This window comes from Hylobates moloch, unplaced genomic scaffold, assembly GCF_009828535.3.
Source record: "Hylobates moloch isolate HMO894 unplaced genomic scaffold, HMol_V3 SCAFFOLD_1, whole genome shotgun sequence".
NCBI lineage: Eukaryota > Metazoa > Chordata > Mammalia > Primates > Hylobatidae > Hylobates > Hylobates moloch.
The window spans coordinates 23427671-23454881 of NW_026652276.1; the positions used below are offsets into that span (position 1 = coordinate 23427671).

At 51.1% G+C, this 27211-nt stretch overlaps 1 protein-coding gene across 1 annotated transcript; it reads right to left on the reverse strand.

The window, feature by feature from the left end:
• Nucleotides 1–400: 400 nt before the first annotated feature.
• On the reverse strand, nt 401–26707 carry VIL1 (villin 1). Its single transcript, XM_032754514.2, has 19 exons — nt 26336–26707; nt 25846–25920; nt 24385–24581; nt 22110–22218; nt 21846–21956; nt 20682–20884; nt 20494–20572; nt 20224–20322; nt 19293–19446; nt 18207–18307; nt 17981–18118; nt 17213–17371; nt 15439–15618; nt 14710–14855; nt 13518–13662; nt 12832–13020; nt 11404–11472; nt 9245–9385; nt 401–643 (listed from the first exon to the last, which is right to left on the reverse strand). Exons 1-19 carry the CDS (start codon nt 26408–26410, stop codon nt 530–532), a joined length of 2484 nt encoding a protein of 827 aa, XP_032610405.1. The 5' UTR covers nt 26411–26707; the 3' UTR covers nt 401–529.
• Nucleotides 26708–27211: the final 504 nt, after the last annotated feature.

The window sequence follows — 27211 nt, forward strand, 5'->3', positions numbered from 1 at the left end:
AAACCTCCTAAGAGGGTAGTCTTTCTTGTGGACCATTCAACTCTCCTTCAGCCCTTTAACTTACCCACTGAGTAAGGCAGTAAGGAAAGTATATGTGAAAAGGAAAAGCTGCTACTCTGGGGAAGATGTAAACCTGCAAAATGCTTCAGCCTACCTGCCTTAGATAAAAATGAGCCATGATGGAGGATAAGCTAGGGTAGTGCCTCAGAACTCTAATGTTCCATGGAGTGTTTGTGCTCTTCCGAGAAGAGAAAACTATAGGAGTATTAAAATTGATGCAATACCTCAGGATAGAAACAATCTAGCGACCTTCTTAGAAGTTGAAATGAGGACCATAGGTTCCTTTTGGGGTATCATCTTTCTGAAGGAATAGGTACATTATTAAGCAAAACTGGCATATGCCACAGAAGTTTGTGCTTATAGACAAAACTGCAAAATTTCACTTCAATTGGCGTAGGACTAATATTGGTGAGAAAATGAGACCCCACAATCAGAGTAGGGTACTGCTTTACAACCACAGCTACTCTTCTCAAAATAGTCCTTTTTCTTTCTTGAGGTTTTGTTGCTTCCATCGAGGCAGAGCGGAGAAGGCAGCTGGAGTCATCCCAAAGGCCTGAGTGAAATCTTCAAGGGACAGGTGTTCCTAGAAGAAGAGAGGGACCAGAGGGCAAAGGTCACATATCCTCCCTCCTCCCTCACCCTCAGGCGCCATTTGCTCTGATGAGTCATATAGATGTGGTGTATAATCAAATAAATGAAGAGTAAACAGAAGCAATGTCAGGAGAGCCAGGAAAGGGATGGAGAGGAGGAGAGTATAGTATTTTGGTATTCCAGAGGTTTATCCCTGAATTTTTTTTTTTTCCAGACCATGTCTTGTTCTGTTGCCCAGGCTGGAGTGCAGTGGCACGAACTCAATTCACTGCAACCTCTGCCTCCTGGTTTCAAGCTATTCTCCTGCCTCAGCCTCCCAAGTAGCTGAGATTAGAGGCACACACCACCATGCCCTGGTAACTTTTGTGTTTTTAGTAGAGACAGGGTTTTACCATGTTGGCCAGGCTAGTCTCGAACTCCTGACCTCAGGTGATCCACCCTACTCGGCCTCCCAAAGTGCTGGGATTACAGGTGTGAGCCAGCACACCTGGCCTGATCCCTGAATTTTTAACAATGAAAAAGTAGTGTGGTAGATTGAGATTTTCTTTGTACAAGGGTCAAGTTCACATTAGCCCAAATAAGAATTAGGACTCCTCTTTCCAAGCCTTAGTTTCCTCTCTATTAAATGGGGAACTTTTTTTTTTAAGACAGTGTCTTACTCTTCCCCAGGCTGGAGAGCAGTGGCGCATGATCTCGGCTCACTGCAACCTCCACCTCCCAGATTCAAACAATTCTGCCGCAGCCTCCTGAGTAGCTAGGACTACAGGCACCTGGCACCATGCCCAGCTAATTTTTGTATTTTTAGTAGAGATGAGGTTTTGCCTTGTTGGCCAGGCTGGTCTCAAACTCCTGGCCTCAAGTGATCTTGCCCGCCTTGACCTCCCAAAGTGCTGGGATTACAGGCATGAGCCACCATGCCTGGCCTTTGTTTTTTTGTCTTTGTTTTGTTTTTTGAAACGGTCTTGCTCTGTCACACAGGCTGGAGTGCAGTGGCACAATCTCAGCTCACTCCAGCCTCAACCTCCTAGACTCAAGCAGTCCTCCCACCTCAGCCTCCCGAATAGCTGGGACCACAGACATGCACCACCACACCTGGCTAATTTTTGTATTTTTTGTAGAGATCAGGTTTCACCATGTTGCCCAGGCAGGTCTGGAACCCCTGAGCTCAAGCAGTCCACCCGCCTTGGCCTCCCAAAGTGCTGGGATTATAAGCATGAGCCACCACCCCCAGCCAGAAACATTTCTAAAAGGCAAATTTTCACTTGCTTTTATGAAAATGAAAATAATATTACATATGAAAGTATACTGAAAACAAATTAGGCAGGCATGGTGGCACACGCCTGTAATCCCAGCTACGCTGGAGGCTGAGGCAGGAGAATCGCTTGAACCCAGGAGGCAGAGGTTGTAGTGAGCCGAGATCGTGCCACTGTACTCCAACCTGGGCGACAGTTTTCCATCTCAAAAAAAAAAAAACGAAGTATGTTGTTCATTTACCTCCACTTAAACAGTGAATCCAAGCTGCCCACGAAGTAAGCAGATGAGCCCTATAAGGGTATCTGCTCAAGTCTGGGTATATGAGATTTTATTAGCGCCAGATGTGGTGGCTCATGTCTGTAATTCCAGTATTTTGGGAGGCCAAGTCAGGCAGATTGCTTGAGTTCAGGAGTTCAGGACCAGTCTGGGCAACATGGTGAAACCCCGTCTCTACCAAAAAAATAGAAAAGTTAGCCAGGCGTGGTGGTGCACGCCTATAGTCCCAGTTACTCAGGAGGCTGAGGTGGCAGGATCGCTTGAGCCCAGGTGGCAGAGGTTGCAGTAAGCCAAGATAGTGCCACTGTACTCCAGCCTGAGTGAGAGAACAAGAAAGACCCTGTCTCAAAAAAAAAGATTTTATTGCTGTCATAGGACATACAATTCTTCTAGCAAAAGCCTGTCACCCTCAGGAAAAGTCTCCCTCCTGGGCCCTACTTTGCTTTGGCTCAAGTTAACAGACTGCCTGCAAGGGAAGTAGGGCCCAATCCAGCCCTAATGGATGGAGCAAAGCAGGAATCTAATTTCCATATACTGCTGTGGCACTGACAAAGGAACTGAGGTGGATTTGAATGTTCCCATTTTCACGTGATGCAGCTAAAGTTTAAGAAAGTCAGGCCGGGCGTGTTGGCTCACACCTGTAATCCCAACACTTTGGGAGGCCAAGGCAAGTGGATCACTTGAGGTCAGGAGTTCGAGACCAGCCTGGCCAACATGGTGAAACCCTGTCTCTACTAAAAATACAAAAATTAGCTTGGTGTGGTGGCAGGCACCTGTAATCCCAGCTACTCCAGAGGCTGAGGCAGGAGAACTGCTTCAACTTGGGAGGCGGAGATTGCAGTGAGCGAGATCGGGCCATTGCACTCCAGCCTGGGCAACAGAGAAAAAGGCCACCTGATTCCAGTATATGTTCCACTGCACCATACTGACTTTCTTCCTTGAGTATTCCTTGAGTTTCAGGTATACTATAAAGCCCTCTTGTCAGCTTTCAAGTCCCAGACCTGCAAGGTAAACTATTAACACTTGCAGTTGGCCACAATTTTACCATTATGGATAGCTTCATCACTCTTGGCTTACAGGTTTGGTTCCCAGTTAAAAGGCAACTTGTTGGCCAGGCGTAGTGGCTCACGCCTGTAATCCCAGCACTTTGGGAGGCCAAGGCAGGTGGATCACCTGAGGTCATGAGTTCGAGACCAGCCTAGCCAACATGGTGAAACCCCGTCTGTACTAAAAATACAAAAAATTAGCAGGCATGGTGGTGGGAACCTGTATTCTCAGCTACTCAGGAGGCTGAGGCAGGAGAACAGCTTGAACCCGGGAGGCGGAGTCTGCAGTGAGCCAAGATCACGCCACTGCACTCCAGCCTGGGCAACAGAGTGAGACTCTGTCTCAAAAAAAGAAAAGACAACTTGTTAATCCTCATCAGTTTTTTATATTCTTCTGTGAATGTGTCAGATTATTTTGTAGGCGGAGGTTTTGCTTAGAGTGGGAGGGTAGCAGCAGAAGGTACAACTGAGGTCGGGGGAAGGATTCCAATAGAAGACACTAGGAAGGCCAAAGAACAAATTCAGAACTAAATTTTGCCTAGCTTTTTGAGTGAAAAAGTATTTGTATAAACAACTTGTACCAGCTTCTCTCATCCTGTGAATGATCCAGAAGATTAGATAGCACAATTTTACCTTTTTACTCTTGGCTAGGAAATCACAACTGGAGTCACTACCTTTCTAAGCCTTGGGTGTCTTCAGCCATAGATGAAGGAATTCACTGAAATGACCTTTGTTCCCAGCACTAAGATGATAATGATACTGTTTAAGGCAAGCTAAATACCCTCAAGGCACACTCAGTTAAGAGTCCCTAATTAAAGTTGCTATAAAACAGTATCTCCCTGCCTTCATCTCTGCTCCTCTAAGCACCAGGAGGTAGACAGGGTAGAGGTGAGACCTGTGGGTTTCCTTTAATACTTAGGCTGCTCTGCTAAGGTGGAGTTGCCCTAAGGAACATTTTATTGACTCCCACAGAGAGCCCTGAATTAAACAGCTTCTTAGTAAACACCTATAGATGGATTTCAACCTCAGGGGGAGTCTGATGCTCCAGTCTCTAACTTGTCAATAAATTTGCCTCCCACCCTGGGCATTCTCTCCTTAAGTTTCCTGGAAGCCTTCCCCACTCCCAGAGGCAGGGTAGTGGAGTCTTTGGTTTTGTTTTGGGGGTTCTTTTTGTTTTGGCGGGGGGGTTGAGACAGGGTCCTCCTGCTCTGTCACCCAGGCTGGAGTGTGATGACACAATCATAGATCACCTGCAGCCCCAATCGCCTGGGCTCAAGCAGTCCTCCCACCTCACCCTCCCGGGTAGCTGGGACTACAGGTGCACACCACCACACCAGGCTAATTTTTGTATTTTTTGTAGAGATGGGGTCTCACTTTGTTGCCCAGGCTGGTCTCAAACTCCTGGGCTCAAGCAATCTGCCCGCCTTGGCCTCCCAAAGTGCCTGGGATTACAGGCATGAGCCACTGCACTCGGCTGAGTACTTGGTTTTGGAAGAAGAGAGTAAATATAAATGATTTGGGGATCAGTGGATGGGGAAGAGCTGTCATACCCCAAATCTGTTTGTAGCACCCTCCCCCTAGGTTCCTCACAGCTGTGGCTGCTATGTCTTAGGTCTTTGCTCTCTCTGGTCCAGCCAGGCTGGCTCTTCCGCTTTGTCAAGACTGCTTGGACTCTGACCCCTCAGGCTAAATAGCAGGGACTACCCATCCTAGTGGACTTGTATCTTTCCATTGGTCCTGTTCTTGAACCCTGCGGTCCTGCCAGCTGATTACCAGCCTCACCCATGCCCACATCCGCCTCCCTGTTGTTTACTCATCAGTGCACAAGTACTTAGATTACCATCTTGCTCTGCCTGCAGCCAGACCCACCACCCGACTGTTGTCACTGGCTCACCTTGCAAGATTGGAGCAGACAGAGAGATCTGAAAACCTCTCCTACAGTCCCACGTGACATTGAACTCAGCTCTCCCACAAGAATGTATACTACCATGATTAAAAAATCAGATGCAGGCCAGCCAGGCACGGTGGCTCACGCCTGTAATCCCAGCACTTTGGGAGGCCAAGGCGGGCAGATCACAAGGTCAGGAGATCGAGACCATCCTGGCTAACACAGTGAAACCCCCGTCTCTACTAAAAATACTAAAATTAGCCGGGTGTGATGGGGGGTGCCTGTAGTCCCAGCTACTCAGGAGGCTGAGGCAGGAGAATGGCGTGAACCCAGGAGGCAGAGCTTACAGTGAACCAAGATCGTGCCACTGCACTCCAGCTTGGGTGACAGAGCAAGACTCCATCTCAAAAAAAAAAAAAGAAAAAAAATTAGCTTCAGGCCAGGTGCGGTGGCTCACGCCTGTAATCCCAGCACTTTGCAAGGCTGAGGCAGGTGGATCACCTGAGGTCAGGAGTTTGAGACCAACCTGACCAATCTGGTGAAACCGTGTCTCAACTAAAAATACAAAAACAAATTAGCCGGGTGTGGTGGCACACGCCTGTAATCCCAGCTACTTGGGAGGTTGAGGCAGGAGAATTGTTTGAACCAGGGAGGTGGAGGTTGCAGTGAGCCGAGATTGCACCACTGCATTCCATCCTGGGCAACAAGAGTGAAACCCCATCTCGAAAAACAAAACAAAAAAATCAGCCACAGGCCAGGCGCAGCATCTTATGCCTGTAATCCCAGCACTTTGGGTGGCAGAGGCAGGTGGATCACCTGAAGTCAGGAGTTGGAGACCAGCCTGGCCAATATGGTGAAATCCTATCTCTACTAAAAATACAAAAATTAGCCAGGCGTGATGGTGTGCACCTGTAGTCCCAGCTACTAAGGAGGCTGAGACAGCAGAATTGCTTGAACTCGGGAGGCAGAGGTTGCAGTGAGCCAAGCTTGTGCCACTGCACTTCAGCCTGGGCAACAGAAAAAGACTCTGTCTCAAAAAAAAAAACAGCTACAGAAAACTGATTTTTACAAAAGAATCTAAGCCTTCTTTGACTGCTTCTACCATGATGAGGCTGTCTTGAGTCTGTCCATTTAAAATTAGCAATCCATTTCTGCCTTCCATCAATCCTCTGGTTCAATAACATTGGCTGCCCTCCTTTAGAAATACTTCCTTTATCGGCCAGGCGTGGTGGCTCATGCTTGTAATAGCACTTTGGGAGGCCAAGGCAGGCAGATTACCTGAGGTCAGGAGTTTGAGACCAGCCTGGCTAACACGGTGAAACCCCGTCTCTACTAAAAATACTAAAATTAGACAGGCGTGGTGGTGTGCGGATGTAATCCTAGCTACTTGAAGGCTGAGGCAGGAGAATCACTTGAACCCTGGAGGCAGAGGTTGCAGTGAGCCGAGATCGCGCCACTGCACTCCAGCCTGGGCGACAGAGCAAGACTCCATCTCAAAAAAAAAAAAAAAAGAAAGAAAGAAATACCTCCTTTATGCTGCATGGCATGATGGTAACAGTGGGACTCCGAAGGCCTAGTTCTTGCTCTGGCTTTGCAACTAACTAGTAATGTTAAGCAAGTCACTTCATCTCTCTGGACTTCAGTTTTCTCAGGTGTATAACAGGCGATAACAGCTTTCATTTGTAGAGTACTACGTACCAAGGGCTGGGCTTAGCTTGTCATCATACTGGGATCATCCCAATGTTACAGTGAGTACCCATGTGCCTCCTAGCCTCCCAGCAACCTCACAGGTGGGAGAATCCAGGAGAGAACACAGGAATGTGCTCTCTAAGGTAAAAGGCAGAATTGAAATTCTCTGAGAACAAAACACTTATATAAATATTGAGCCGAAACCCTTAACAGATTTTGATGTTCTGAGAGAGAAACTAGATATCTTTCTTCTGTAGATCCCTTGATTCATTTGTAAGACTACTTTATGACTTATTTTACAGAGTATATTATCTCTCCTCTCAATACCCCTAAGCTAGATTGGCAGCCTATTTTGGATCTTCATGAAATGGGAATGAATATTAGAAATGTGTTCTTAGGCTGGGTGCAGTCGCTGTAATTCCAACACTTTGGGAGGCTGAGGTGGGAGGATCACTTGAGCCCAGAAAGTTAAGGCTGCAGTAAGCCATGACTGCAACAGCACTCCAGCCTGGGCAACAGAGTGAGATCCAGCCCCAAAACTCCATTCCCCACACACACAAAAAAAGTGTTTTGAACAAGGTCTTCTTGCTGTGCTAACCACAGTTACCAGATGGACCATGTGCTGATGAATCTTAAATTCATATCTCTGCCCTGGTGTTCCTCTGAATTCCCTGCCCACTGAACATGTATCTAAACCTCAAAGGACATAGCTACCACTAAACTCATGATTGTCTTCCCCTAAGCTCAGCCTGATCCAGTTTTCCATCTTGGAGAATGATGCTATTTTCTCTTCTCTCTTACTCTTTATCCAGTAATTACCAAATATCATTGATTTTACCTCCTAAATGTTTCTCTCCACCTCCTCCACCATGACCTATTCTAGGTTCCCACCTACCTGTCGGCCTGAGAGCAGCTATGCTGTCTCTCCTAACTGGTGTTCCTATGGCTGCTCTTGCCACCTTCCAGGCTATTGTTCAATGAGCAGCTATAAATATTATTATTATTATTATTATTATTTTGAGACGGAGTTTCACTCTTGTCGCCCAGGCTGGAGTGCAATGGTGAAATCTCAGCTCACTGCAACCTCCACCTCCCGGGTTCAAGTGATTCTCCTGCCTCAGCATCCCGAGTAGCTGGGATTATAGGCACAAGCCACCATGCCCGGCTATTTTTGTAATTTTAGTAGAGATGGGGTTTCACCATGTTAGGCAGGCTGGTCTCGAACACCTGACCTCAGGTGATCCACATGCCTCGGCCTCTCAAAGTGCTGGGATTACAGGCACGAGCCACCGCGCCAGGCCAATGTAAGTGTGTCACTCTGCTACTTCAACCATAATGATACTCCCCTTCACTGCCAGGATACATGATATGATCCTTAACTTGGGGTAGAAGGCACTGCCAGTTCAGCCCTGCCTCCCTCCCTAGCTCTGCACACCACAGCCACTCTGGCCATCTTGCAGTTTTGCCCCCATTTTTATTCCTTGCTTTTGGGCTTCATGTTAGCTGTCCCTTCTCCAGAACTAACTTACTTTGCCTCAATAATTCCTATTTGTCTTTCAGAAGGAAATCTCTAAATCAGACTCCTCTTTGTAATACCTTTTTTTTTCTTTTTTTGAGACAGTCTCACTCTGTCACCCAGGGTGGAGTGCAGTGGCATGATCTCGGCTCACTGCAACCTCCACCTCCCGGGTTCAAGAAATTCTCATGGCTCAGCCTCCCAAGTAGCTGGGATTACAGGCGTACACCACCACACCTGGCTAATTTTTGTAGTTTTAGTGGAGATGGGGTTTCACCATATTGGTCAGGCTGGTCTCAAACTCCTGACCTCAGGTGATCCATCCATCTCGGCCTCCCAAAGTGCTGGGATTACAGGCATGAGCCACTGCACCCGGCCCTGTTTGTAATACCCTTCACAGCTCCTGTACTTCACCTTTCTGGCACTTAACCCTGAAATTAAATAATAGTGTAACCAGGCTTCTCTGATCTCTCTCCTCCTGGGATATAAGCTGGCATGAAGGCAGGATCCCATCTGTCTTGTTCATCCCTAGCACCTAGTCACCTGCAGGGCCAAATCTGGGAGTCAACTATGGTGGTTCAAAAAATGGACTTCTTTGGCCGGGCGCGGTGGCTCACGCTTGTAATCCCAGCACTTTGGGAGGCCGAGGCGGGCGGATCACGAGGTCAGGAGATCGAGACCACGGTGAAACCCCGTCTCTACTAAAAATACAAAAAATTAGCCGGGCGTGGTGGCGGGCGCCTGTAGTCCCAGCTACTCGGAGAGGCTGAGGCAGGGGAATGGCGTGAACCCGGGAAGCGGAGCTTGCAGTGAGCCGAGATTGCGCCACTGCACTCCAGCCTGGGCGACACAGCGAGACTCCGTCTCAAAAAAAAAAAAAAAAAAAAATGGACTTCTTTGTCCTCCTTTGAGAGTCTGACCTACCTCCTTCCTGCTGGGGTCCACACCCTTGGGGAGCTCCTCTACAGGCTTGTTCACTAGCTGCTCCAGGGGGAAGATGGGCAGAGGCCCAGAACTGAGGTTGCTGTTAGCATTGAACACATCCACTTTGGGGCTTGTGACCTCCTAGGAAAGAAAAGGAAACCACTGGTTACTTTAGCTGGTGCACAGCTGCCTCCCAGGCTGCCTTTCTCTCTGAAGTTTCTAGGGCACCACCTTCAAGAAGCCTCCCATGTCCTACCCCACCCTGCCACACACACACTCATAAGAACACAACATAGGCTGGGTGCAGTGGCTCACGCCTGTAATCCCAGCACTTTGGGAGGCTGAGGTGGGTGGATCACTTGAGGTCAGGAGTTCAAGACCAGCCTGTCTAACATGGTGAAACCGCATCTCTACTAAAAATACAAAACTTAGCCAGGCGTGGTGGCGGGCGCCTGTAATCCCAGCTACTCAGGAGGCTGAGGTAGGAGAATCGTTTGAACCTGGGAGGTGAAGGTTGCAGTGAGCTGAGATCGCGCCACTGCACTCCAGCCTGGGCAACAGAGAGAGACTCCTCAAAACAACAGCAACAACATAGAGCTTAGTGGTCTGTTCTGACCAAAGTCCATTGGTGGAAAATGACTCTTTTCTTTAACGATTCATTAACTTTCCCATGGCTTTCCCCAGAGTTTGAGATCTAGCCTGGGTATTTATGACCCTATCTCTCTTATCTGTTGTGAAATTGTCATCTATAAATTCACTTAACCTTGACCTATCTATACATGCCAGTCTGTACTGTCAGTCCACCAAGAAGGGTTTCGAGAGTGCTGCAGGTTTTGACCATCTGTTGATTATACCCCAGTGTGCTTGTGAACTTGCTCTTGAATTCTGGACACATTCCTCAGAGTTAGCTCTGTCTTGTTCCCTCTATAAGCCTGTGAACTTCTCAAAGCAAAGGTTTTGATTTCATATTCCCATGTCCCAGGCCTAAAGGCTAAATACATTTTTTTCTTTTCTTTTTTGGTTTTTTTTTTTTTTTTTTTTTTGAGACAGGGTCTGGCTCTGTTGCCCAGGCTGGAGTGCAGTGGCACAATTTCAGCTAACTGCAACCTCTGCCTCCTGGGCTCAAACCAACCTCCCACCTCAGCCTCCTGAGTAGCTGGGACCACAGGCACGCACCACCATACCTGGCTGTTTTTTATTTTTTGTAAAGATGGGGTTTCCCCATGTTACCAAGACTAGTCTCAAACTCCTGGGCTCCAGCAATCCCTGCCTCGGCCTCCCAAAGTGCTGAGATTACAGGCATGAGCCACTGCGCCCAGCCTAAATACATTTCTGTTAACTCACTGAAAGACCAAAGGAGTTGTAGTTATTCCACCTAGAGAAGGGACCCCAAAGGTGATGGAGTGTAGAGACAGCATTATTACTCAAAGTGTAGTCCATGGACTAACTACATGAAATCACCTTTTAAAAATAAGATTTTAAAGATGCAGCTTCCTAGGTGCCAATTCTAAGTCTATAAACCAGAATATTTGGGAATGGGGCCTTGGAATCTGCATTTTAATATGCTTCCCCCTCACTCCCTGCCCCCATCTCCCAGACTTCTATGCATGATAAAATTTGAGAACCAGGCCAGGTGTGGTGGCTCATGCCTGCAATCCTAGCACTTTGGGAGGCCAAGGCTGGTGGATCACTTGAGGTCAGGAGTTTGAGACCAGCCTGGCCAACATGGTGAAACCTTGTCTCTACTAAAAATACAAAAATTAGCCAGGTGTGGTGGCACACACCTGTAATCCCAGCTACTTGGGAGGTTGAGGCATGAGAATCACTTGAACCCGGGAGGTGGAGGTTGCAGTGAGCCAAGATCCTGCCACTGCACTCACTCCAGCCTGGGAGGTAGAGTGAAACTGTGTCTCAAAAAAAAAAAAAAAAAAAAAAAAAAAAAAAAAAAAAAAAAAAAAAATTGAGAACCATTTCACTAGGAAATTGAGGAAACAAAACCACTAGAGGCACTGAAGTTAAACAGCAAGAAGAATGAGAAGTGGGGAGAAATAGGAGGGAAAGCACAGGACACTGGTGTCTTCTCTGCAGCGTTCTTGGCTCCCACAGGTCTGACCACCAGCTGGCCACTTCAGGGCCCAGCCACCCCGCCCCGGACTCACAGCAGTGATCTGGCTCCAGTCCCTAGAGTTGCCAAGCTCCACTTTCAGGTCCTCATAGGATTTGGTGTTCTGCACATAAAGTAAATAACAGATTAGACCTGGATCTCAGCAGAGGAGATGGATGAGAAGCCATTTTCCCTCAGGAACGAAAAGAAGGCTGGTCTGGGGCCTAGTGGTAAGAAAGGAAAGAGGATACGCAGGCTGAGGCTGGAGGAGGGTCCCTGAAAACGGAGATTAGATGGTGAGGCTGGGACCAGAGGGGCTGCCAGATCAGAAAAGGGGAGGGCAGGCTATATTTGTCCCAGCTCAGCCCGACATGGGGATGGGCAGGATCTTTTCCCACCTGCAGGGGCCAGGGCAAGAACCCGCAGTCAGTGTGGAGAACCCTGCCTAGGCTATGTAGGCTCTGGGGAATGCAGGGCTCCTGGGGATGGGTGGGGGTCCCCCCAGATCCTAGAAGGGAGCCCTGCCACAGAGGAGTGAAGGGACCATGGCTCTCTGAGGAGTCCCATCTCCATATCCTAGAGCACACGTATGCTGAATGAATGAATGAATGAGTGAATGAGTGAATGAGTTAATGAGGCTGAGAGAGAAGCCAGCACACACTTGAGGTGAGGGAAAGGTGATAACTAAAGTGGATTGAGAAAACCTGGCATCTCGATATGCTGCCTTGAGTAAAAACTAAAAACCCATCTAACTGCAGAATTTAAAAAACAAACCAACAGATTTAAGGAAATTAAGCTTTCTGCTTCCCTAAAGCCATCTGTTGTGACAATTTAGAGCACCCAGAGCCACTAGGCCAGGCTTCACTCTACCTTGGCTTTCTTCCTACAGAAAACCTTTGCTGGAGTTCTATTCTGGGGATCTGCCCCTTGCTTCTATGTGGGGCCAGTTTAGGAAATGCCCTGTGGGAGCTTGGCACACCATCCCTTAGGTAAGGACCACATACATGACCCATTTTGCTTCAAATTTAGCACCAGGAAGATATTTGTCAGTTCTTTAGAACCAATATGTTTCAGCTGGCATGGAGGATCCACCGTGTTGCTGCAATGATGAGAACATTCTCACCTCTTCTGCCCAACACAGTAGCCAGCAGCCACATGTGGCTAGTGACAAACTGAATTTTGAAGTGCATTTAATTTTAATTTAAGTAATCAGTACGTTTATTACCTATACTATCCAGCAGCTTTGCTCTAAATGTAGTGCGCAAACAAGGCACTATAATTAGCCTTGGTTTTTGATAGACTTCTTCCCTCTCACCAGGAGGCCTAATGGCCTTAGTGCAGCCTTACTTTCTATTCTAAGCCTCCTCTAGCCCCTTTCTAAATCAGCAGGTCATATATCCCAAAGAGACAGAATGGCCTGCAGGAATCAGCACTGATCTCCAGGCAGGGCTAGAGAAGGACATGCTGGGATGAGGCCACTCACACTCCACTTGAAGGGATCCCAAGCCAGGAACCAGCCGGTGAAGGTGGGGGGCTCGTGTCCCTGCTTCACCACAATGATGGGGGTCTCGGGGTCACGCCCGCTGGGATGGGTCTTGAGGTATTCCTGTGCAGTGGTTGCTGCGGCCTTCTTCTCCTCCTCGTTGGCATGTTTCCCAATCCAGAAGAAGACCTATTGAGAAACCCAGGAGATCAGTCCATCCTTCCTGTCCTCCCTGGCCCACAGGGCTCTGCCTCAGTTGTCCAACAGTGAAGCCCTGACCTTGACCCTGACTCTACCACTACCAGCCAAATGACCTAGGGCAGGCACCATCTGGCCTTGAATTTGTATCTGGGAAATTAGGAGGTTGGACAGAGGCCTTGTACTTGGATATTCTGCAAATGTGTGTCTCCCAGACTGTCCAAAGCCCAGGATTCTCAAAAACACTCCTGCTGCCATGTGAAATAAATAAGACTTTGGGAGAGAATACGTTCTTCCCTGCAGCCCCTCTGAACATGTTCTTCCCCACCTTCCTTCTTTCTTAAACTTCTGGTGTTCATACCATTTCCAGGAAGAAATTATGTGAGGGCCAATTAAACGTTGACACTTACCTAACCTTAAAGCCACTCTTTCTTGGCCCTGGGGATTGAGGTGGCTGGGAAGAGGGGTCCCCAGGCCCTTGGTCCTACCTGATCCCAGACATCTAGTAGGAACACGTCATCCTCTTCCAAGTCATCCTGATTGAAGTCAGGGATCTCTGTGGCCAGGAAGCGCCCAGTCTTGTTGGAACATTCAAAGAGCCGGGGGGTGATGACCAGGTTTTCTTCCTGTAGTCTGCAGGATGGAGAGAAGATTGTACTGGCAGAAGGAAGGTGTGGCAAAAGGAGAATTGAGGACACAGAACTCCGAGGAAGGGACTCTGGCATAGAAAGGTCATCTCCAGCAAAATGCTCTATCTTCTGATTGACAAAAGGGTCCCCTCTCATTCCAAGAGTGCTCTGAGGAAGAAATTGTCCCTGCTTTCTGGACATGCAGTCCAGTGGCTTTTGCAGAGCCTTGTTAGGAAGTTCTTCCTGATATCTTGCCTCCATCCCTCCTACTGCTACTACAGTACATGCCCTTTTGCTTTTGAACTAGGGACTAGTAGATCATGGATATTCTCTAGAAAAACCATTTGAGCCAGGCACAGTGGCCCACGCCTGTAATCCTAGCATTTTGGGAGGCTGAGGCAGGTGGATCACCTGAGGTCAGGAGTTCAAGACCAGCCTGGCCAACATGGTGAAACCCTGTCTCTACTAAAAATACAAAAATTAGCTGGGCGTGGTGGTGGGCGCCTGTAATCTCAGCTACCCAGGAGGCTGCAGCAGGAGAATTGCTGGAACCCGGGAGGCGGAGGCAGAGGCTGCAGTGAGCTGAGATTGCACCACTGCATTCCAGCCTGGGTGACAGAGCGAGACCCTGTCACAAAAACAAAACAAAACCATTTGAAAGAGGGCTTGTGGCTAGTGCTCCTCAGCATCCCAGGCCTGTGTCAGGACCTAAAGGCAGGCTGGCCTCTGGCATCTTGTTACTGAAAGGCAAACCTCTAGCCCTGCCCCTTGCTTTGAGCTGCCTCCTATGGCCAGGAATTCCCTTTGCCAAGGAAACACCCCACCAGGTTCTGGGCATAATGTAGTGAGCAGCACAGACACAGCCCCTGTGCCAAGAGGCTCCAAGGGTATGGGCTGCCCTTTATTCATCTTGTAGCCCTGGGGGCCTGGCACAGTGCCTAACACACAGAGTCCTCAGTCCATGCCTGCTGTAGGCTCTGAGTGTGGGGATGGAGATACTGGGAGGCTCCCCCACCTTGGTAACCTGGAGGTGGAGGGACCTGAGAGTTACCTCTTGGTGTTGGCATAGGGGGCCTTCCCACCCAGGGCCGTCCAGAAGTTGGCTGGCTCCTGCCCTTCCACCACCACTTGCTTCTCCGTCCGGGAGATGGTGTCAGCAACCATCTTGGCCATCTCCCGCTCATCCCCGCTACAGCCCTAGGAAAAAAAAGGGTCAGCTAATTTCTAGTGCCACCCCTACCTCCACCCTCCTACCACATTCACTGCCCAGAGTTCCGGGGTCTAAGAGGGCTCTCCTGGGTCAGGACCCTGTGTATACAGGCCACACAGGGACAATTCCATGCTTTCTTCTGTCCTTGACACTCCAAAGAATAGCAGAAGAAACTAGAGAGTCTTTTCAAGGGTCGAGAGGGACTCCAAGAGGCTATGCATTCTTCTTACAGAGATCAAAGGAGAGGCAGTGACAGGCTCAGGGTAGTGAGAGAGAGCCCAAGACATAAAGACAGACCAACACAGGGACAGATGGAGGTGGCCAGAGAAACAGAACAAGAGAGACTGACTCAGACAGAGAGGCAGAGAATCTGAGGATGGTCATTGATGAGGCAGAAAGATAGACCCAGAGCTACTGAGGAGGGAGGGACTGGGTTCCAGAGGCGGCTGAGAACTGAGCAGGCACAACTTAGTTGGCCGGGGGTTCCTGCCCTGACCTAGGGCTGCTGCGAAACTGGGGGACTCCCATGACCCACTTGCGGATGGGGAGGCCTCTAGGCCCTGAACACACCTTCCCACACCATAGGTAGCAGCAAGACTGGGTCTTGAGGACAAACACATCATTGGAATTGAGGAAATTGGCCCGCGCTGGGACCTCAAAGGCCTTGGTATTGTTGGCGCCAGTTCCCTGGACCTGGAACAGCCGTGTAGAGGGCCCGGGCTCCAAGTTGTTAGCTCGGGAGGTACCTCCCTGCAGGTGAGGGCAGAAGACAGGGAGAGAGAGTCAGGAGTCACTTAGTAAAGATGATGATGGGGAACAGAGGGGCACAAAGAGAACCAGAGAGGGATAGGGTAGGGCGGAGAGGTTTGCCCCTGCAGCTCCTCTGATGCTCTGTCACCAGGTCTTTCTAAAACATTGTTTGCATCGTGGCGTTTCTCTTTTCAAAAATGTTCAGTGACTCCCCATTTCTTATAGCCTAAAGGCCAGCTCCTCAGCTTTGCCTTTGAAGGCCCCACATGACGAAGATGCAAACTGCCTTTGCAGCCACTGCTGCCATCAAATCCTCCAGCTTAGCTCTGCCAGGCTTTTTTTTTTTTTGAGACAGAGTTTTGCTCTTGTTGCCCAGGCTGGAGTGCAATGGCACTATCTCAGCTCACTGCACCCTCCGCCTCCCGGGTTCAAGCAATTCTCCTGCCTTAGCCTCCTGGGTAGCTGGGATTGTAGGCATCCACCGCCACGCCCGGCTTATTTTTGTAGTTTTAGTAGAGATGGGGTTTCTTCATGTTGGTCAGGCTGGTCTCGAACTCCTGACCTCGGGAGATCCGCCCACCTCGGCCTCCCAAAGTGCTGGGATTACAGATGTGAGCCACAGCGCCTAGCCTTTTTTTTTTTTTTTTCCTTGAGACAGAGTCTTACTCTGTTGCCCAGGCTGGAGTGCAATGGTGTGATCCTGACTCACCATCTCCCAGGTTCGAGCCATTCTCCTGCCCCAGCCTCCCCAGTAGCTGGGATTACAGGTGTACACCACCACGTTCGGCTAATTTTTGTATTTTTAGTACAGACAGGGTTTCGCCATGTTGGCCAGGCTGCTCTCAAACTCCTGACATCAGGTGATCCACCCACCTCTGCCTCCCAAAGTGCTGGGATTACAGGCATGAACCACCACGCCTGGCCAGTTCCACCAGGCTTCTGATGTTCCCCATGGAACATCTCCCCCAGGCCCTTGTCCTTGCTGTGCCCCCTGCATTGCATGCCCTCATTTTGAACTACTGACTTCAGGTGATCCACCCACCTCAGCCTCCCAAAGTGCTAGGATTACAGGTGTGAGCCACCGCAACCGGCCTTTTTTTTTTTTTTTTTTAAAGACGGATTCTCGCTCTGTTGCCCAGGCTGGAGTGCAATGGCACAATCTCGGCTCACTGCAACCTCCGCCTCCCAGGTTGAAGAGATTCTTCTGCCTCAGCCTCCTGAGTAGCTGAGATTACAGGCACCCACCATCATGTCCGGCTAATTTTTGTATTTTTGTAGAGATGGGGTTTCACCATGTTGGCCAGGCTGGTCTTGAACTCCTGACCTCAGGTGATCCACCTGCCTCAGCCTCCAAAGTGCTGGGATTACAAGCGTGATCCACCATGCCCGGCCCAATTACACGTATTTCTAAAGTAACCAAATGGGTTGTTTCTGTTACCAGTTCCACATAGGTGATAGAACCTCCAGGGTAGTCTCCTATGAAGAATGGGCTTCACCTTAAGCCCTGCTCCCACCACCCATCCCCGTCCCCATCTCCTGGATGCGTGTCTTGCCACAGTGGGTACTGCCAGACACCTCAGTTCAGCAGCCACACCTGGTAGACCACCATGCGTCCCTTGAAGATGGACATAAGATGAGGTGGCTCCTTGCCCATTGGGACCCGGATCTGGACTGGTTCACCATTGTACTTCTGGTCCAGGATGACGGCTTGATAAGCTGATGCTGTAATTTCATCTTGGCTGGCCTGGCTGCCCTGGGGATGAGCAGGAGGGAGTGAGTGGGATGGGGTCAGCCCCCAATTCTGACCCCATCCTCAGCCTCAGCAACAACTCCATCCTCAAGTCTGAACTGGTCCTAAACTCAATTGTCTTCCCTACCAAACTCCACTGTGAAACAGCCAAAACCCCAGTCTGAACCATACCTCAGTTCTGATCTCAACCTCAAACCTAATTCTTTCCCAGACCCAGCCCAGCCCTGTCCTACCTACAACCCCAGCCTTAACCCCAAACCTCCTCCTTTCCTTTCTGCTCTTTCTTCAGGGAAGCATCACAGGCACCACACCACTCAGTCCTAGACACACTCCCTGCTCCCTCGCATCTAGACACAAAAACCCACGGGCAGAGCAGGTGACAAGAATGTGCAGAAGGCAATGAAAATTGGAAGGGAGACTCAGAGAATCAAAAGGAAAAGGGCTGTGAATCGGGGTACTAGCGGGACCTCATAGCCAAAGCAGTCCTTCTTGAAGGGATGAGCTCCCCATCCCCAGAGGTATTCAACCCAAGGGTGATGGCCACTTAGCAGGAGTTTGTACAAGGCGGAGCTAAGCCGGCTGTGCTCTGGGTGGGACGTGGCGGGACCTGACCTGCCAGATGTAGAGCAGGTAGTGCTGCTTCTCGCCGATGAGGTAGGTGTAGAGCAGCAGGTAGCAGTCGCCCCCATAGAAGTGGCCTAGCCACTTGGAATCCACAGGTACCAGCTCTAGGTTCTCAATGCGCCACACCTAGGGCCAGTACCAGGCCAGGGTGAGGTCCAGGACAGGCTCCACCATCTCTACTCCACCCAGCACGGGCCTCTCTGCCCTCACATACCTGCACTTCCCCACTCCCATCATCTACCATCTTCTGCTGGGCAGCCACCTGAGGCTTGACATGCATGGATGTGGCATCGAACTTCACCTGTTCCACTTTGGCTAGAGTGGGGGAAATCATGAAACCAGTTGTCACCAGCTGAGGTCTCCCAGGTCCTCACAACAGCCCTGAACGGTGGCTACAATTCTTAGACCCATTTTCAGATGAGGAAACCGAAGCAAGAGAGATTCAGTAGCTTACCTGGTTGCACAGAATGTGGCAGAGCTACAATAGAGAACCGTATCTCCCTCCCTCTAAAACTCCCGCTCCCAGGGAGCCAGGAGAGGCATAAGAGCAAGGCTTTAGCTTTGTTGATCTACGTCCTGACCCCTGCAGCATTCAGACTTCAAGCCTTGACCTTGTCTCCCAGCTCAGTAGGGAGCTCTGCAATGATGGGGGCTGTACACTATTATTTCTCCTCTCCTAGGTGCCGGGCACTGAGTTTGCCCTCAGCAAATACTGGCTGGTAAGAGACTAGAGACTGAAGCTGTTTGGTTTCCAGGGAGGCCCAACCCCATCCCAAATGAAATATCACATCACTGTCAGCTCCCTTTTTTTTTTTTTTTTTTTTTTGAGACAGAGTTTCGCTCTTGTTGCCCAGGCTGGAGTGCAATGGCACGATCTTGGCTCACTGCAACCTCCGCCTCCCGAATTCAAGCGATTCTCCAGCCTCAGCCTTCTGAGTAGCTGGGGTTACAGGCATGCACCACCATGCTTGGCTAATTTATTATTTTTTTTTTTTCAGTAGAGACGGGGTTTCACCGTGTTAGGCTAATCTCAAACTCCTGACCTCAGGTGATCCACCCGCCTCAGCCTCCCAGAGTGCTGGGATTACAGGCATATGCCACCATGCCCAGCCCTCTCAGCTCCCTTTCTGTGACAACTAGAGTTTGTCCCTGTCCTCATCTGCTAGGACAAGCCCAGAGCCAGCGTAAAAGTCTTTGTGGAAGATGCATGTCAGGGAAGGAGGGTGGGTGGTGGACCAAGTGGCTCTCCTGGCCCAGCTCCTGGATCCTGGCTCCCTCACTGCCCCCACCTGGCCCTCACCCACGGAGCCCACACTGTGGGTTCTGCCTAGGCCTGAGGTCCGGTTGGACGCTGTCCACTTCTGAAAGAGCTGCTGAAAGATGGCTGACTCAGCCCCATCATTCTGCACCTCCACCTGTGTGCTTGGTGGGTACTGCTTGGCTTTGATGAAGTTCTGGAAAGAGAAAGGGGTGGCTGGAAGCTATGCCCCTCCCCTAGTTCCCACTCCCAATGCAAGCCAAAACCTGGCTGTAACCTCACCAGATCCACCATCAGATCTACCCCGGCACCAAATCTGAACCCAAATCCAATCCCAATGCTAATCCCCAACCTAATCCTACTCTGACCCCAGCCTCAAGGTCAAATCTGATACCGCCTGAAACCTAACACTGGCCTCAAGACTCACTCTGACCTCAACCTCAAATCTAATACCCAAACACAACTCTGACCCCAATCCCAAAGCCAAATCTAACTCCTAATATGACCCTACCTCAATGCTAATCCTAATGCCCAGTCCCCGATCCAACACTGGCCCCAAGCCAGTTAGGGTTATGACTCCAGCCCCAGCAATGACCCCGAACTCTGACTTGGCCCTGGTCTGAGCTGACCCAATCCCCTTTTGTAGGAAGCCAGCCTGCCTCCATTTCTCCTTCCCTTCTCTAAACTCAGCTCAGGTGCAGGGAGGTGAGAGCCCACATCCTGAGATGGCCCCAGGGTTGCCTGGTGGTTGGCTTCCTGGTGTGCAGAGAACCCCGAAGATGACCACAGAATGGCCCCTCAGGCCCCTCCCATTGGGCCGGGCCCAGCCCTCATCCTGCTTCTCCCAGCCTTCCCTGCCTCTGCCTGGCGCTATGCCCTGGTCTGAGCCTGCCTGCCCTCCCCAGGCTGCTATCTGCTCTCTCCCTCCCATCACTCTGCCCTCCTCCTGGACCCCCCCACCCCGCCCAACTACCAGCGCATGGCTCATGGCTCCCTTCTTCTCCTGCTCATTGGCTTTCTTCCCTCTCCACACGTAGATCTTCAGGCCCCCCTGGTCCAGGATGTAACAGTCCTAGAGTCGGGAGCGGTAAGAGTCTGATGGAGCTGGAAGTGCTGGACTGGGACAGCCTCACACAAAAAAAGTCTCTCCCTCCCATGCCCACCCCAAGCCCCCTGGAATTTTTCCTGCTTGAGGGAAAGGGGCCAGGCTGCAGTGGGCTGGGGGGTCTCCAGACCCTCTTACCTCATGATCGAGCAGGTCCTGTGTCAGCGGCCGCGTGGCGACTTCCCTCACCACCAGATTCCCCTCGGAGTCAGACACACTGCAGGACAGAAGCAAGGCATAGATGGGGAGGGGGCCCAAGCCCCTCAGCCAGGGCACCTGCTCCCAGGGAGTCCCCAGCACCCAGGAAAACCCCGCTGGGCACTCACTGGTACAGTTTGAGTGCAGCCTTGAGTGCCGGCTCCACCACCGTGTCGGGCACGGCCGCCTTCAGCTCCTTGCGCTTGCCCAGCACGTGGTTCATCACCTCCATCAGCTTCGGGGATGCCGATTCATTCTCTCCATCCACCACGCCTACATAGGTGCGCCCTCCCCGCTCTTGGTCTCGGATCTCCTTGACCAGAGTCATGCCCTGCAGGAAGGCCCCTGGTGACCCATCGGGAGTAGTGGGGGAACGAGGCAGTGTCTGCCACCCCACACCCTGCCAGGCAAGCCCAGACCACCTACAGCAGCCACAGGGGTTGAGACCCCTGCTCTACTTTTCCTCATCGGAGGGGTCAAGCTTTTCAGGCATGTAAGGAAACCAGGGGGAAGGCAGCTGGGAGAGCAGGTTTCCCCACTGTCAGGAAGGTGCTCAAGCGGGCTTGCTGGGCCTTCTGTTCTGACAGTGTGGGAAATGTGTGCTTAGACTTCACAGTTCGGGACAAGAGCTGAGCCCCAAGGATCACAGTACTCAATCTCTTCAGCCGGGCGCAGTGGCTCATGCCTGTAATCCCGACACTCTGGGAGGCCGAGGCGGGTGGATCACCTGAGATCAGGAGTTCAAGACCAGCCTGGCCATGGTGAAACCCCGTCTCTACTAAAAATACAAAAAATTAGCCAGGCGTGGTGGTGCACACCTGTAATCCCAGCTACTCGGGAGGCTGAGGCAGGAGAATCACTTGAACCCGGAAGGCGGAGGTTGCAGTGAGCCGAGATTGCGCCATTGCACTCCAGCCTGGGCAAAAAGAGCGAAACTGCGTTTCCAAAAAAAAATCTCTTTGCCTCCAAACATACTTGCAGTCTCACAGTGCACACACAGCACCAATGTACTGTGAGTATAAATACACGTAGGTCCATGTCCATTTCATTCACCACTGGATCCCCAAGGCTTGGCACAGGCTCTGTCACACTGTAGAGACTCATTCTATCTGAGTGGATTGACCACAAGTACACACGCAAACTCCAACATGCACACCTGCCCCAAACACATGGAGACTGAGCCACCTTCAAACACTCTGTCCCCAACAGTCAGCGGGGAGAGGCCTGGGGAAAGGAGCAGGTGGGGGCAGTCTAGGATGCGAGAGGGAGGTGTGGTGCATGGGCAGGTTTACCCTGAGTCTCTCCATACGATTGCTTTCAGGTCCATTCCACTGGATGATAAGCTTCCCAAGGTCCAGGAGGAAAACATCCCCTCGGTTGAAACTCTTCCAGGACACCTCTACCTAGGGAGCCACGGGGGAGGTGCAGACCCCACCCAGAGCTCACCTATCATCCATCATCTTGGCCACCCCTCCCTGCCCCTCACCCCTCCTCAGCCCCTGCCCTCTACCCTGTTCATCACAGCCCTGCCCGATGCTCCAGTGGGGCCTGCCTACCTCTCCAGCTACCACGTTCCTCTTGCCCTTGACATGCAGCAGCCTCTGGACGTCATAGGAGTTGGTTTCCACGTGCTTCATGCCAGAAGCCACGCCCCCTTTCCGGATCCTGAGAAGAGAGGTGAGCTGACCCAAGGGAGTGGGCTGGGAGGTGTGCCTGGCCCCTGTTCTCCCAGGTCCTGGCTGCCACGCTGGGGTCACGTGAGGGCCAGGGTGGGAGTAGGAGAGGTGAATTAGGTGCTGAGGGTGCAAACTTTAGGGAGTCACTCACTGTCAGGTCCTGAAAGTGCAAGGTCTGCCTATGGCATGCCCTTGCACGACCCTGACAGTGAGAGCAACCTTAATGTCTGCACCGTAGATCTTCACTCATCTTGCTCTAGTCCCTGCCCTGTGGAGAGGCTTGCAAAGATAGGTCATGATATATAAAGAGTAGGAAATGTATTAATAGGCCGGGTGCGGTGACTCATGCCTATAATCCCAGCACTTTGAGAGGCCGAGGTGGGCAGATCATTTGAGGTCAGGAGTTCCAGACCAGCCTGGCCAACATGGTGAAACCCCATCTCTACTAAAAATACAAAAAATTAGCTGGGCATGGTGGCGGGTGCCTGTAATCCCAGCTACTCAGGAGGCTGAGGCAGAAGAATCACTTGAACCCAGGAGGTGGAGGTTTGCTGTGAGCCAAGATCACACCATTGCACTCCAGCCTAAGCGACAGAGTGAGCCTCCATCTCAAAAAAAAAAAAAAAAAAGGAAATGTATTAACAAATAGGGACAGAATCCTGAGGACAGGGGATCAAAGTGGAAGAAAAGAAAAGAAGGGAGAGGTGCCACTCCAGTGCCCATGGCAGTGGACTACTGCCATTGCGTGGGAAGAGAGGAGCAAGACAAAAAAGAGGAGTGGGAACTGTGGCTAATTAGAGAGCCCCCAGCCTGTCCTACAGGTCAGTAACAGCTCAGCTCCAGAGTGTGTGTTTTCCTGGGGAAAGCTAAGCTAGAACTTCAACTTGTACAGAAAAGCCAGCAGTCTGGGCTGGGAGTGGTAGCTCATGCCTATAATCCCAGGACTTTATGAGGCTGAGGTGGGAGAATCACTTGAGCCCAGGAGTTTGAGACCTGCCTGGGCAATAGAGCAGGTCTTCATCTCTACAAAATATATATATTAAAAAATTAGCGCCGGCCAGGCGTGGTGGCTCACTCCTGTAGTCACAGCACTTTGGGAGGCCAAGGCGGGCAGATCATGAGGTCAGGAGATCGAGACCATCCTGGCTAACACGGTGAAACCCTGTCTCTACTAAAACTACAAAAAATTTAGCCGGGCGTGGTGGCAGGCACCTGTAGTCCCAGCTACTAGGGAGGCTGAGGCAGGAGAATGGCGTGAACCTGGGAGGCAGAGCTTGTAGTGAGCCGAGATCGTGCCACTGCACTCCAGCCTGGGCGACAGAGCGAGACTCCATCTCAAAAAAAAAAAAAAAAAAAAATTAGCTGGGCATGGTGGCTCGGGCCTGTGGTCCCAGTTACTCAAGAGGCTGAGGTGGGGCCAGGCGAAGTGGCTCACGCCTATAATCCCAGCACTTTGGGAGACTGAGGCAGATGGATCACTTGAGATCAGGAGTTCGAGATCAGCCTGCCCATGGTGAAACCCTGTCTCTACTAAAAATACAAAATTAGCCAGGCCTGTTGGTGTGTGCCTATAATCCCAGCTACTGGGGAGGCTGAGGCACGAGAATCGCTTGAGCCCAGGAGGCGGAGGTTGCAGGGAGCCAAGATTGTGCCACTGTACTCCAGCCTTGGCAACAAAGCAATACTCCATCTCAAAAAAAAAAAAAGGAAGAAAAAGAAAAGCTGTCAGTCTTGGTTTTTAGTGTGATAGGCCTGCATTAGAGATGGAGGAGCAGCTATTTGCCTGTTGGCTAGAGTTGGGGGCTTGATTAGGCACTGAGCTCTCCAGGACATTCAAGTAGGAGCTGATTTACAGAGATTCACGAGAGTTACAGAATTTCAGAACAGCCTCCAGACCAAGGACAGAGCAGTGGCAGAAATAAGAGTTAGGGAGTGGAAAGGTGAAGGACAATCACCAAAAACTCATGAGGGTCCCCCTCGTACCTCCCCCCACAGCTTCAGAGTCCCTTCCCCGCCCCAGGTCACCTCCCCCTGCTCCAAGTGTTCTTCCCAGGCCTGAACAGGTCTGGGTGTCCCTGCCTCTTCAGTTCAGCCCCAACATCTCTATCCCTACCACTCATCCTCATTCCCCTGGCCTGCAGCCCACCCTCCCTACACAAGGCCTTGCTTGAAGTAGCCTCGGAAGGCCTCACTCTCGTTGCCCTGGACCTCGCGGTGCTGCACAGCCCGGCCCTTCAGGAAGTCATCCATCTGTGTGGTATAGATGGCAGCTGCCCCCTGCTCATCCAGGGATGAGTCCTGGCCAATCCAGTAGTGGATGTCATAGGACAGGTTGCTGGCTGTCTTGTGGATCTAGGGAAAAGGTGTCCAGTGTACCCGAGACCCTGGGCTCCCACAGCCCCTCCCGCTCTGTGTGACTTCCCACACACGTGCCATCCAGGACTATGGGGGAGCGTGGCATAGGGCAAGTGCACTAGGCTGGCGGTTAGGAGCCCTGAGTCATGGCCCAGCTCTACCACTGACTCTCTGAGAGACATGGCTTCTCCTCTCCAGGCCTCCCTTGCCTCATCTCAGAAATAACTTGCTTGTGCCAGGTACAGTGGCTCACGCCTGTAATCTCAGCACTTTGGGAGGTCGAAGCGAGTGGATCACCTGAGGTCAGGAGTTCAAGACCAGCCTGGCCAACATGGCAAAACCCTGTCTTTACTAAAAATACAAAAATTAGCCGGGTGTGGTGGCGGATGCCTGTAATCCCAGCTACTCGGGAGGCTGAGCCACGAGAATCGCTTGAATCCAGGAGGCAGAGGTTGCAGTGAGCCAAGATTGTGCTACTGCACTCCAGCCTGGGCGACAGAGCAAGACTGTGTCTCAAATAATAATAATAATAAATACATAAAATAAAATAAAATTTTTAAATGAGTCAATATAAAGAAAAAAATACAAATGTCTTAATAGTACAGGTGGTACCAGGTTGTGGTGAAAATCAAGGTGATATGAAGATGACTGCGAGGCTGGGCATGGTGGCTCACGCCTGTAATCCCAGCATTTTGGGAGGCTGAGGCGAGTGGATCACCTGAGGTCAAGAGTTCGAGACCGGCCTGATCAACATGGTGAAACCCCGTTTCTACTAAAAAATACAAAAAATTTAGCTGATTGTGGTGGCACGTGCCTGCAGTCCAAGCTACTCAAGAGGCTGAGGCAGGAGAATCGCTTGAACCTGGGAAGTGGAGGTTGCAGTGAGCCGAGGTCGCTCCACTGCACTCCAGCCTGGGCGACAGAGCGAGACTCCATCTGGAAAAAATTTTAAAAAAAGAAGATGACTATGGATTTTGGAAATGTGGACTCAAGTTAGGGTGATATGGCAACAACTCAGAAGTTTCCCCAAGACTGTGAATCCACAGAAGTTGGCCTCAGCTGGGAGCTCAGTGGATTAAGGGCAGCAAGAGCCTCTGACCTCTGTAAAGCCACCACAGGGTTGGGCACTTGGGCATACCCAGTAAATCGTGTCTTGGGGTGAAACCAGGCCAGCTCTCCCCACGGCCCCCAGCCTGTTTCCTCCCTGACACCACAGTGGGTTTTGCTCTCTGCTCAGCCCCCTCCCCTGCCCCTGACTTACAGCTAGGATGATGTAGCAGTCACCATCGAAGAAGCTTCCAAAGGTGCTGGAAGGAACAGGCACCATCTGCATGGCCTAAGGAGAGAAAGGGGGTCAGAGGGGCTACCCTGGACCACCAGGACCCCTAGGCCTGGGAGGAGGGCCCAGGGGAAGGAGGCGTCAGAGAAAAAGAGCCGGGCCCAGGAATGAAAGGAGAGAAAAGGAAGAGAGAAGAAAACTGTGTGAGGGGCGGGAGAAAGAAAATCAACGGAGGGAAAGGAAGGGATGAGTGAGGAAGAGGAAGTGGAGAGGAAGGTTGAGAGACAGAGGGGGAAGAAATGGAGAAAGGGAAAGGGAGACCAGCCGGGGTGTGGATGATGCAGGAGGTGAGGGGCTGAGCTCTCGGGGGCTGCAGGGCAGGAGCAGAGGAAACGAAGAGAAATCCCAGGCCTCTGGCTTGCCTCCCTCCACCCCAGGCCTGCGCGGCCCCCATGCCCAGACAGGGCCTCACCTCGATCCTCCATATCTGCAGCCCTGGGGTGGTGATGTTGAGAGATCCTTTGACTTGGGCGCTCAGCTTGGTCATGGTGAGTGAGCCTGGGGGAGAAGGCGTTGGGAGCAGGGGCACCCTGAGTTCGGATGCTGCCCTTCCAGCCTGCCCCTAGAGAACTCCCAACAGTGCCAGGAGGTCGCAGGCTCAGGGGCCTGGGGGAGCATAGAGGGTTACTCCCCACTCAGGGACCATTTCCGCTTGTTTAGCACCAAATCCGCAGTGTCTAGCACAGTGACTTTGCTCGATAAAGGAAGAGAGGGGGAGGGAAGGAGTGAGAGATGGATGAATGAATGAACAGAGTGAACCCTCCCACTGTGAACCACTTTCTGCCCGCTAAACTGGAAGGAACCCCCCTCCCCAAGATTTTCTCCTCATGTCAGCCCTTTCTCATTATTTTTTTCTTCTTCTTTTTGAGATGGAGGCCCGCTCTGTCGCACAGGTGGAGTGCAGTGTCGTGATTTCGGCTCACTGCAACCTCTACCTCCCAGGTTCAAGTGATTCTCCTACCTCAATTTCCTGCATAGCTGGGATTACAGGCACGAGCCACCACGCCTGGCTAATTCTGTATTTTTAGTAGAGACGGGGTTTCCCCATGCCGGCCAGGCTGGTCTCAAACTCCTGACCTCAGGTGATCCACCTGTCACAGCCTCCCAAAGTGCTGGGATTACAGGCATGAGCCACTGTGCCCGGCCAGCTCTTTTTGCTTGGACCTGTAGCTGTGCTCGCTCCAACTGCTCATCAGCCTCAGCTGGGGAGCTTCTGAACGTGCTGATGCTCCAGGCTCTGGCGATTCTGATTTAATTAGGCTAGGGTGGGGCCTGGGCATGGGTGCTT

Excerpts from the sequence above, each read along its gene's own strand:
- VIL1 (XM_032754514.2), bottom strand. The coding sequence starts at position 26,410 with ATGACCAAGCTGAGCGCCCAAGTCAAAGGATCTCTCAACATCACCACC. Across the intron at positions 20,573-20,681 it reads GCTGCACTCAAACTGTACCA|TGTGTCTGACTCCGAGGGGA; the intron begins GTGAGTGCCCAG and ends TCTGTCCTGCAG. Across the intron at positions 9,386-11,403 it reads ACTGGAGCCAGATCACTGCT|GAGGTCACAAGCCCCAAAGT; the intron begins GTGAGTCCGGGG and ends TTTCTTTCCTAG.